Source organism: Carassius auratus, chromosome 13, assembly GCF_003368295.1.
Source record: "Carassius auratus strain Wakin chromosome 13, ASM336829v1, whole genome shotgun sequence".
Classification (NCBI taxonomy): Eukaryota; Metazoa; Chordata; class Actinopteri; order Cypriniformes; family Cyprinidae; genus Carassius; species Carassius auratus.
This window is the reverse complement of record NC_039255.1, coordinates 8,168,457-8,180,997: the sequence shown is the minus strand read 5'-3', so window position 1 is coordinate 8,180,997 and position 12,541 is coordinate 8,168,457. Positions and strand designations below refer to the sequence as shown.

The window sequence follows — 12,541 nt, the reverse complement described above, 5'->3', positions numbered from 1 at the left end:
CTAGCAAAAGTGGATTTGGTAACACCCTAGACGTGTACTTTAGACTATGCACTCATTAAAATATGGCCCCTAGTTTCAAAGTCCCAACACTATTTCCCGATTGTCATCTTTCTGTTGCGTGAAATGGAAAACATTGACCACTCAAGGCATTTGTTTTTTAGTAGAATCACTTGATCGAGGTCACACTTCCTCATTCTATTGTGACTTCCCTCTCGATGGACCCCTGTTTTGTACTTCCTCTGATCCGCCATCCATAGTCTTTACATGGTGGAGAGACAGGTAGTGGCAATAGCCTTTTTAATTGGCTGTTTAAATGTGACTTTCTCTTTTTGTTTGTGTGTTTGAGTAGATTATGGATATGAAGGCTAAGCTCAGGGAGTTTCTGTCAGCCTGTGGCTAGGGCATATGACAGCACAATTAGCTATTGCCCTGGGCTCAAATATTTCAGTGGGCCTTGAAAGAGCCAGGCATCAGCAAAATTTTCTGCATAATTGCAAATATTCTGTCTTTATGGATCTTGCTTTGCAATGGGGCACAGTCACGCTGGAATAGACCTCCTCCAAACTGTTCCTACAAAGTTTGAAGCATAGCGTTGTCCAGAATGTCTTGGTATTAGGCATTAAGCTTGAAACAGTAAGCTTTCCCTTCACTGGAAGTAAGGGGCCTAGCATCATAATAATAAAAAAATATCTGCCCTTTTATACATTTATAATGAACACACCATTGTTCATGCTAATCTTTTGTTTGAGGACAGGTTTAATGGAAACCAAGCCATATTACAGCTTTCATGTAGAGGCGTCACCATTGTATGAATTCACATATAAATATGACCATCACAAACCCTCTTCAGCCACCAGAACCATCTACTGATGGACCCTGGACTTCAAACAGACCTGATACGACTGTCATTTGTGCCCCGACAGAGCACCCAGAATGCATTGTGTGTGCTCTCCATTATGTAGTCACCTATGGCCCTCAACCCTGTTAGCATCAAAGCAGGGAGAATGCAGGAGAAGAGGAGTCCTACTCAAATAAGCCGGAAGGAGCACGACTCTCACACTGTGGCTTTGAAGATCTTCTTTTGATCAGCGAGCTCGTCCCTCCCACAGCCCTCCAGACAGGGGGTGGGGGGTTCTGGGGAGTGTGCGAGGAATATGGAGGCAGGACAAATCACAACGAAAGTGAAGAGTGCTGAGGCACAGGATGCCGAGTTTATATTTGATAATGGCAATTTTGTTTTGCTCATGCCTATTCATTTTGTCCCTCTAACATATCTCTCCTTGCAAAGGCGCAAAAAATCCATTAAAAAGTCACAAAGAATTTAAGTGCTTTAATGCATATTAAACAAAAGAAAACAGTGAGAGAAGAAAAAAACATGGAGAGTTTGGCAGGAACAGCAAATTATGTGACTTCACTTTGAAAACTAGTACTGGGTATACTGTTGATTCTTTTCTGTTTTAATGGCCATCATATTCAGAATATGTTCTCTGTTCCTTCTCTCTGTGTCAATAGATTTAAGAAAGAGTGACGACACCGGAGCAGACACCAGTCAGGAACCTGAGGTTCCTATGGAGGTTCAGGGTATGTGATAAATCGTTTTTCAAAATTTTCTGTGTAATATTCCTTAATCTCCCATCGGTAAAGCTCAACACGTTATTTTACGTTTATGAGAGGAGCAATGCAAGATGCATGCTAGGAGCAAAACATATTTAATTCACAAGAGTTTCCATGAATATGTTAATCAGCACAAATGTTATCAGCATTGATAGTAGTAAAATTTGTTTCCAAATATGCATATTTCAGATTTCTGAAGGAATAAAGTAATTTAACAAACCCCCAAACGTTTGAATGGTAATGTATGGGGAAAATATGGATTGTGTGGTGTTTGTGACCCCAAAACAGTTTGAAGTTTCTTTTGAGAAATTAAACATTTATTTATATGAATGTTTAAATGTGAAGAATTTAGCTTTTTATATTCTCAATATCTTTCCAGCAAGGTCTGAAGGTGCACATGAACAACAAGGTTTTGTATCCTGTTTTCTGCTGCTGTATCTTGGCAAAAAATTATCTCATGCCATAGCATTTGTGGTGGGTCAGGTTCAAAAGCAGACCCAACATTATGCTAAATCACTCATTAGGTTTTCCACAGCAGGCCCTGCTACCTTTGAAAGTTGTGTTTTAAGGATCTTAGGGTCATGGCAAAGGGGACACCCCCTTTTTCATAGGGTGCTTTCACACCTGCCTCATTTAGTTCGGTTGAATCGTACCAGAGTTTGTTTCCCCCTTTGGTGAGGTCTGTTTGGGCAGGTACGAAAGCAGCAATCGGACTCAGGTGCGTACCAAAGGCAGACCAAACAAGCGTACCAAGACCTGCTTGAAGAGGTGGTCTCGGTACGCTTTCAAATGAACTCTGGAGTGGTCCGTTTGTGATCCGACCTTAAACAGACCCAACTGCAAAAAGTATTGATCATTTTTGGACTAAACCAGCTGCCGTAGTCAGCTGCGCTGTGCATTATGGGATGAGGAAGTGTTTGTTGACAGTTTGCATTTTAGCATGGCAGCTCATGGACAAACTCGGAGTAGTGAGGAGGTGCGAAGCCTCATAGAAATTTGGTATAATGACCATGAGCATGTCAGAGTTGAGTTGAGCATGTTGAGTTGAGCATGTCAGAACTCCGCTTGAAGTTACGAGCAATGCCCGCTCGCCATTTGCAGTGCATTAGAACGTTGTTTTCAAGCCGCATCTGCACTTCATTATAGAAATTTATTGTTTGCATATTGTGGTGTATACAAACAATGTAATAGATTATGGCCAGGGACAAAACCAGCCCCGCGCAGTCATCTCTCCATAGTTGTGTTGTCTCCGTGTTGTTTGCTGGCTTCTTTTCTTATGTTAGAATTTTCCCCCACATAAATTCTGACCAATCGAAAAGCAGTTTAGGAGATACATCATGGTGAATGAGTGATATGGATGTTGTCATGTGACTGCATTTTGGTTTGTTTCAACTAGTTCGAACCAAAACAATCAGTGTGGTGTGAAAAGGAACCAAAAAAGCTGAAAAATGCTACAATGTATAATTGTTTGCCCTTGGTTCGGACCAAATGAACCGAACTAGAGATGTGAAAGCACCCTTTCTTCCTTCATATTCAATGTTGTTTATCCCTTTTTGTTTTGTGAGCTGAGAAGCAGAGAAGAGAACGTTTTCTCTAACTACTTAAACTATTTATTTTTTATTTAGAAAAACAAAATAGGACTTGAAATACAGTGTGTATGGAGCACTTTTATGAAACTTCAATGGTGCTTTTACAACCTTTTGAAGCTTTTGAAAACTCTTGTACCCATTTATTTGGATGGAAAATAGCAACTAGTGCATTACACAAAATTTCCGTTGAAGTTTGTAACAACATGAGAGTGAGTAAATGATGACAGAATTTTTTTTGGGTGAAATATTGCTATTAAGCTGTGAAATCACACTTCAGACTCATGTTACTTGATGAGTTTATCATATGGATTCTACATCAACAAGTAACACATTAAAAAGGCTACCGTTCGCCTCCCTTCACTGCTAATTTGCTTTACTGACCTGCCACAAACCTCCCTGCTCAATTCTCCACAGCGCTTTCAATGTGACCCTTAAACCAGGTGACCCCATGTTCTCTTTTCACAGTTTTTTTGTTTGTTTTGTTTTGTTTTTCCAAGCATAGCCTTCTTGGCCCATGAGAACTGGAAGCCTTTCAGACCTAGAGAGGACCTCTTCCTTGTACAATGGCAGCTTGTCAAAGCACATCTTGTAACTTTAGGCAAATGCGGCTGGTAATACAATGCCACTTGGCTCTGTGGAAACCCTTCCTCGTATGTCTCACTCTTCTCTTTGAGAGGGCAGAATACAGATGAGAGGAACCACTTGGCTTTTCACAGAGGAACGTGCATGAGAAGGATCTGTGGTATTTACACTGAACCCCTCCCCACCGGTTTGTTTCGACTCAGTACGTTTTTAATTGGCTCTAATTGTCTGAAGCTCAACCATCACACAGCGACGCAATCAGGAAAAAATCCTCACACACAATCAAGTGCCTCCCAGAATGTTTCTCTCTTTTTTCTCGGTGTTGTTCCAGAGAAAATATGTCTGCCTTCGCCCCACAACCTTTGAATATTTACATATGGAAATTAAGTTTGCTCTCAACATTTAGTGCTTCATTAGCTCTCATGGTCTGGCTCTTTGAAAAGGTCGCCCGCCGTTGTTGTGCATGAATAGGCCTGGAATTACATTGATGTATGTTTCAATGATGAGCTGAACTCTACTGTTACCTGGCACAAAACACTACAAAAGCTGCACTTTGGTCTAAAATGTGGCAATTCACTTGCAAAGTACAGCTCTTTACATGTTAGATTATGAAAGCACAGCTTGAAGACCACCCTGAGCTTCTTTACCTACAGTGAGATATCAGGTGCTGCTTACACTGCTCATTTTTTCCAGATGAGAAGAGTTTGTTTCATTATATCATCTCCGTAAACCAAACATACCATCTACATACACCTTCAAGTGAAGGACAGAAAGATAATGTCTTTGACTTGTGAGATATTGAGCGGTTTTTACTCTTGTGAATGTGGGGACGGCTGAAAGCTTGCCCTCTTGTTCTCCTTTCAGTTGAGTTCTTTTCCATTAACCTCCTGAGCGTCATGTGAAAACCATCAGGCGAGGTGCCTTTGTGAGTCGCTGGTTCGATTACACTGGGCCTGTGCCGCAGTTAAGACGGGGGTTATTGGTTTGGTTGTTTGTGTTCAGCTTTGAGCTTCCTACACACTGTGAGAGTCAAACGGCCTTGAGAACCTAAACAATCCAGGTGAAGGGAAAAAGGTTATAAATGAAATTTCTCTCCCAAACTCTGTTGAAGCGGCTCGGATGATTGGCCCTCCTAAAATAATCTAATATAATGTCCAGCTGCATCGACAGAAATTAACTGGACATTTATGTGCCTGTTGACATTTGCAAATACAACTTCTATAGAATTTGATCCACTGTTCAAAAGATTGGGGTCAGTAACTTTTTTCATATTTTTAAAGAAGTCTTTTATTCTCACCAAGGCTGTATTTGTTTGATCAAATAATCTGTGAAAACTTGAATGTTTTGAAATATTTTTCGATTTAAAATATGTTCTATTTTAATATATTTTAGGACGTAATCTATTGCAAATCCACAGCCATTACTTAAGTGTTGCATGATCTCTTCATAAATATGCTGATTTGGTGATCAAGAAACATATCTTATTGTATTCAATGGTGAAAACAGTGCAGCCTATGTATGTATGTATTTTGGCAAACCTTCTCTTTTATCCAATTTATATGATTTTTATTTATTTCTTTAGTTCATTGTAATTCTACTTCCTTTATTTAAAAATAATTATATCTATTTCATGTTTTCCACCTAAAATACAATTACAATTTAAGGATTTGAAAGACATTTATTGTCAGTTCAGGTCTGAATAGCGCATCTGAATAGTCCTGATAGCTACCATGGTCATTTTTTTAAAGACATTGGCCAAACTTTTCATCCGGCACCGCCATTTGAGTCTCCAGTAACCAGATGTATCATATCCTGAAGATTACTTCATAATGACTAAACTTCTGCTTTGGGATTTTGTCTGTAACGACATTGTTGAATTTGGAGTGGACGAGGGATGATGTTGATGCTTGCCGGACACGACCGGTCATTATTTGGGTGGGGTAGATGATTTATGCTGCCTAACAATAGAACCACAAGCCCCTCACAATCTCTAGAGCAAATGCTTGGTGGAGTATCTAATTTTCTGCTTGTCTGAATATGAATATGACTTACATATGCCCCCAACCCCCAACCCTCCAGCCCCCCATCACACTTCCCTCCCTTTATCTTCCTTCCTCACTTGTTTCATCTTCCCTGTTTTGTGAGTTGCCCGGCATTGACTGTAAAGATACCACACAACGAGACCATCAAACTTTCATTACGTCTAAGTGCAGTTAATTTCAAGGGAAGCATAAGAAGCAAAGAAAATACGAAAATTTATCGAAACTAGAAAACTCAGACTATATTGAGCTCGCTCAGCCGCTGTGATGAAGAGAATCCAGTGGACTGCTGTCAGGTAAATCAGGATAAACAACCAAAACGCATAGCTTGAGGCCATTTGTAAAGACTTAGTCTGATGTTAAACACCAAATATGTAACTATTGGTGAGGATTTTAAATCATGATGGCATGATGCTATAGCCTTAGCATCAGATTGATTCAGAAACCACAATTCAGTCGATTGGGTGCTGGGTAAGAAAATAAAATTCCGTTTATTTCTCTCACATTTATTTGAGAAATAGACTCAAGCTCACACCTATCCTACATGTCACATTTTACACTTTTTCCTGCTTGACAGCCTCTGGCTACTTTATTTGCTTCACGGCACATGCTCAGACTCTCTTCCCAAAAGACAGAACTCATAGTGTTGTCAGTTGTAAAGCTAAATTAGAGAGCTGGCAAATTCCTGCAGCATCTCCTGACGTACAGGGCAACAGTTGGAAGCAGGCACATGCACTGATTGAAATTCCAGCATCTCGTTTTTTCAGAGGCTAGTTTGTTGTGTTTTGATCAGTGCTGCTTATTAGAATCCCAAAGTGGCGGGGCTCCCTCTCAGCCCTGACATTATTAGATGGAAGAAGAGACAGACGGAGCATCAGGAGGAAGCCAAGTCTCAATTGAGCTAGCAGGTTCACTCAAGCGACAGCCTGCTTTCTCATTTTGGTGCCTGTCCATGGACTTTAAACGCAGCCCAGAATAACTGAGAGCATTACATGTGTGACATTTCCTTCATCTAAATTTTTTGTCTTGTTTTCCAAATAGTTAAACATGGAATTAAACAAAATTTAATTAATTTTATTGATCTTATTTTTTATTAAGATTATATCCCTATTTTGATTATACAGTATGTAGTAACATTATATATGTATATATATATATATATATATATATATATATATATATATATATATATATATATATATATATATATATATATATATACAGTATTGTTCAAAATAATAGCAGTACAATGTGACTAACCAGAATAATCAAGGTTTTTAGTATATTTTTTATTGCTACGTGGCAAACAAGTTACCAGTAGGTTCAGTAGATTGTCAGAAAACAAACAAGACCCAGCATTCATGATATGCACGCTCTTAAGGCTGTGCAATTGGGCAATTAGTTGAAAGGGGTGTGTTCAAAAAAATAGCAGTGTCTACCTTTGACTGTACAAACTCAAAACTATTTTGTACAAACATTTTTTTTTTTTTCTGGGATTTAGCAATCCTGTGAATCACTAAACTAATATTTAGTTGTATGACCACAGTTTTTTAAAACTGCTTGACATCTGGGTGGCATGGAGTCAACCAACTTGTGGCACCTCTCAGCTGTTATTCCACTCCATGATTCTTTAACAACATTCCACAATTCATTCACATTTCTTGGTTTTGCTTCAGAAACAGCATTTTTGATATCACCCCACAAGTTCTCAATTGGATTAAGGTCTGGAGATTGGGCTGGCCACTCCATAACATTAATTTTGTTGGTTTGGAACCAAGACTTTGCCCGTTTACTAGTGTGTTTTGGGTCATTGTCTTGTTGAAACAACCATTTCAAGGGCATGTCCTCTTCAGCATAGGGCAACATGACCTCTTCAAGTATTTTAACATATGCAAACTGATCCATGATCCCTGGTATGCGATAAATAGGCCCAACACCATAGTAGGAGAAACATGCCCATATCATGATGCTTGCACCTCCATGCTTCACTGTCTTCACTGTGTACTGTGGCTTGAATTCAGAGTTTGGGGGTCGTCTCACAAACTGCCTGTGGCCCTTGGACCCAAAAAGAACAATTTTACTCTCATCAGTCCACAAAATGTTCCTCCATTTCTCTTTAGGCCAGTTGATGTGTTCTTTGGCAAATTGTAACCTCTTCTGCACATGCCTTTTTTTAACAGAGGGACTTTGCGGGGGTTTCTTGAAAATAGATTAGCTTCACACAGACGTCTTCTAACTGTCACAGTACTTACAGGTAACTCCAGACTGTCTTTGATCATCCTGGAGGTGATCATTGGCTGAGCCTTTGCCATTCTGGTTATTCTTCTATCCATTTTGATGGTTGTCTTCCGTTTTCTTCCACGTCTCTCTGGTTTTGCTCTCCATTTTAAGGCATTGGAGATCATTTTAGCTGAACAGCCTATCATTTTTTGCACCTCTTTATAGGTTTTCCCCTCTCTAATCAACTTTTTAATCAAAGTATGCTGTTCTTCTGAACAATGTCTTGAACGACCCATTTTCCTCAGCTTTCAAATGCATGTTCAACAAGTGTTGGCTACATCCTTAAATAGGGGCCACCTGATTCACACCTGTTTCTTCACAAAATTGATGACCTCAGTGATTGAATGCCACACTGCTATTTTTTTGAACACACACCTTTCAACTAATTCAACTAATTGCCCAATTGCACAGCCTTAAGAGCGTGCATATCATGAATGCTGGGTCTCATTTGTTTTCTGAGAATCTACTGAACCTACTGGTAACTTGTTTGCCACGTAGCAATAAAAAAATATACGAAAAACCTTGATTATTCTTGTTAGTCACATTGTACTGCTATTATTTTGAACAATACTGTATATCACTCAGTATTTTTCTATTCATGTTAAACATTTTGTCATGTGGTAAAAATAAATAAATAAAAAATAAAATGCACTTTTTCTTCTCAAGTAATAGTTAATTGTTTTGAGAATCTTTAGATATTTTTATGTTATGATGTACATTCCTGCACTTCCTTTGTACATGTGTGCAAGTCTTTGTTTACTTCATCTCCGCATTTGTGCTGGAATATGGATAAAACACCGAAGCGAGGAACAGAGAGGAAACTTGCTTCCAGAAGTGGGTGGTAATAGAAACAGTGTTGTTGAATCATATAGCACTCGGTTTCAATTTCTCCCTCTAAGGTGCCACGAGAAAAGAATGAAATGAAATCATGGCGGTTGCTCTTGCTCTTCCTCGCCTTTCCTCATCCAGGCACTCTATGAGGAAATATATATATATATATATATATATATAGATATATAAAGATAGATAGATATCTTTTTTTTTCACGTTCAAAATACAAATCCATCACTTGCAGCTTTGCCCCATTAAATCAGTAGAATTTGAGGGCTGGCCACCAGGGAGAGTGAAGTGTCTGGGTAGCTCTTGTTCTGAAAGGTTGCATTAAAGTCATCGTCTGTAGTTGTTGAAATGTTGCTACCGTAACCCGAAAAATGTACTCTCCGGCTGAAAGCAAAGCTTCAGAGCTTGTGAAATAAGCATGAAAGCATGTAACATCACAGTGAAAACAGACGCCATGTTATTAGCCAGTGATTTGTATTGTACGTTTAAGATGTTCCAGAGGATGTTTGTAAGATTCTCATGAAGGTAAATATTGGTGTTCTGCAGGCAAACGCAATGGTTTGAGTGTGAAGACAATCTGCAGCACTGAGTTGGGTGTGCTTGCATCATCCATGGATGTGCCGCAGGACGAAGATTATTTCATGCTGTGGTTTGCTTTGCTATTTAGGCAGAAAGATAGAAGAAGAAAGTTATAGAGGAGTTTGAAAATGAGGTGCACACTGATATAGACTCAAGGCAGTTTCTAATTAATTTTCTATGCTTCCCCTTTCGTCTGCATTTGTTTTGTTCCTCTTGAAGGCGAGAGGCTTTTGGACCATATTTTTCATATTTAAAAAAATATGTATTGGTCTTACACCAAAGAACCAATTAGAGAAATCTCTTATTGAAGTTGATGTCTAAATACACTACACTTGGGGTGATGCAATTATTAAAGATACAGGGATTATGCCTAGAATGTGAGTAGCTACTAAGTCACTTTAATATATTCAGAGGAATAACCAAGTTAAGGATGCTTATAATTAAAAATGCAATTGTAACTTTTTATCTCACAATTCAGCCTTTTTTCTTGCAGTTCCAAAAATAAAAGTCTGAATTGTGAGATATACACTCACAAATGCAAGAAATATATATCAGAATTACCTTTTTAAGTTTTTTTTTTCATTGTGGTTCCAATAAACTGAATTGTGAGAAAAAAAAATACATTCTGACTCTTTTTTTATGTAAACTCAGAATTAGAAGAAAAAGTCAAAGATATAAAATTGTAATTCTGTGACAAAAATGTATTTTCAATTAAGTCGCAATTTCCTTCATACCTTCATACCAAATTCGTGATTTGCAATATGAACTTTAAAAGGATATTTTGTGTCCAAAAATAAATAAATACATTTTGGGGGATCAAATTATGTAGTTGCTGTTCTTCCTGAAGATCATAATGAGGAACAGAACTAACAAATATTGCTACAAGTGTGACTGCATCATATAATTATTATTAATTATTAATAACATTAATAATGTTCATCGTCTGGCTGACTACGTCTTGTATAAATTTTTCTAAAAATCCTGTCATACGATCACAAACTGACAGTCACCACTTATAAACTATTACTAAATATTGTAGAAACATAATTTTCTGTAAAGTTGCTTTGTAATGATGTGTATTGTAAAAAGCGCTATACAAATAAACTTGAATTGAATTGAATTGAAAGGAATCCAGCATCCACCAATATGATTGTAAAAAAAAAAAAAAAATCTAAAGAAATGAAAAGCACATAGAACATAACAATTGTGACTTTTTATTTAGATGCTGATCAAAGTATCACAACAGACAAGGACAGCAACCCCACCAGCAGCACTACAGGTAAAAACAAAGATGTGTGAATCAAAACTATTTTTGGCCTTGGATCATTTATTGGTTTAAATTCAAATTAATTGCTTATTTTATATTTTGTACAGATGAAAGCAGAGTGTGTATGTGCATTTCCAAATGTAATTGAGTTTTTAGCAATTTTATTTATTTGAAAGTTGAGAGAGGACAAAATTCTGCAACAGGATCAGATTGAAGCTCATGTCACCCAGTATTTTTGTAAGCATGTGCATAACCACTAGGTCACGACTTCAATTCAAATGCATGTTTTAATATTTATACAAAAGAAATAAGAGCGTGTGTGGGTGCATTTTAAATTTAAATTTTCAGGTTATGGACCTTTTAGCCACTTTTAGTTTTTTTTAAATAACAGTTGAGAGACAAGAAATGACAGGGAAAACAGGATGAAACGGGATCGTAAATGTTGCATTTGCTCAAGTAAACTCAAATGCATGCTTTATGATTTATACAGAAGAAAAAAGAGTGTGTTTGGATGTATTTTCAGATGCATGCACAGGTGTATCTCGTCATCCTGAGCTCTGCACTCTCATGTTCTTCTCTTGAAGCCTCTGTTGCCTCAGGCATAGCCTTTAGCATCCGCTGCATTTATTTCAGATAGGAGAAGCCCAGTAGCCAATGAGATGTCACCCAGTAGCATCTAACTTTTGATTCCTCTGTTCAGCTGTGATCTTGAGTTATTCATTCCCTTCACTCTGCCTTCTTCCCTTGTTTTCTCTGGCTCCCTACGTAGATGATGTGAAAGCCCACGATAAGAGCTCACAAGAGCCCGACACAACTCCACCAGACACCAGACCAAATTCCGAAGGTAAAGGCAGGATATCAATAAGAGCTGTAAATGAAACAGAGAAACACAGTTCTCCTCTTCAATAAATATCCCCGTCTCTCTCATCGTCCTTCTCAACTTTTTCTGTTTCATATGCTTTACCCGCAGTTCCTTCACTTCCTTTCTCTCTCATTCACTTCCTCTCTGCTGATCTGGAAGTGCGGAGTGACCCTGATTTTTCTGAATAAACGTGTTGGCATGCCTCCTTAAATTGAATTTGATGAATTACCTGCATTCCCACCTCACGGACATTAATAAATCAAACACAATGCGTGTGTGATCAGAGCGCAAAGATGACACAGTGCGAGAAAGCTGATAAATCATGTGTGAAAAGAGTTTTGCTGTGCTGTCATTTCGGGAGCCCTGGGGTCAGTTTCCCTCTTAGGGCAGCACATACAAACTCCCAGCATGCAATTTATATGCATTCTATTCGTGTTTGACAGGAAATGATTTAGAACAGTATCTTTATGTGTGTATCTGTACAAACACAGGTATACAGGTAGTTTGACTTATTTTTAATTAAAAGATTGTGTATTCTATAAGTGTATTATATATTAAAATAACATTTTTCTTGATCAATTGTTTGATTATTTGATGAATCAATAAATAGTCAACCAATTAGAATATAAATTTTAGGTGCAGCTCCATTACCAATGGGTGTGTAACAATAAAAAACTGAACCTAGCTGGAAATGACAAAGAAAAGGTAAATAGGCCTTATGCTGATTTCATGTTGACACTAATCTGTCCTGTATACTTGAACTAGTACACTTCATAGTGCTTACTTGTTTGTTTTCTCCAAGATGGCCAAGGTGAGAAGAATGCACGGGAATGAGATGACAGTCAGCCTCATGGGAACGAGTGCCGGCAAACTGTGTAAATGGTAAATG

General features: G+C 38.1%; 1 protein-coding gene across 1 annotated transcript in view; it reads left to right on the top strand.

Moving 5' to 3' along the window:
* Positions 1-12,541, top strand: part of LOC113113231 (O-acetyl-ADP-ribose deacetylase MACROD2-like) — a 160,241-nt gene that overhangs the window by 146,067 nt on the left and 1,633 nt on the right. Inside the window, exons 13-16 of the mRNA XM_026279394.1 lie at positions 1,513-1,581; positions 10,746-10,802; positions 11,560-11,634; positions 12,455-12,523. Of these exons, the coding sequence (XP_026135179.1) occupies positions 1,513-1,581; positions 10,746-10,802; positions 11,560-11,634; positions 12,455-12,486 (233 nt within the window). The 3' untranslated portion in view covers positions 12,487-12,523. The remainder of the gene's footprint in view (positions 1-1,512; positions 1,582-10,745; positions 10,803-11,559; positions 11,635-12,454; positions 12,524-12,541) is intronic.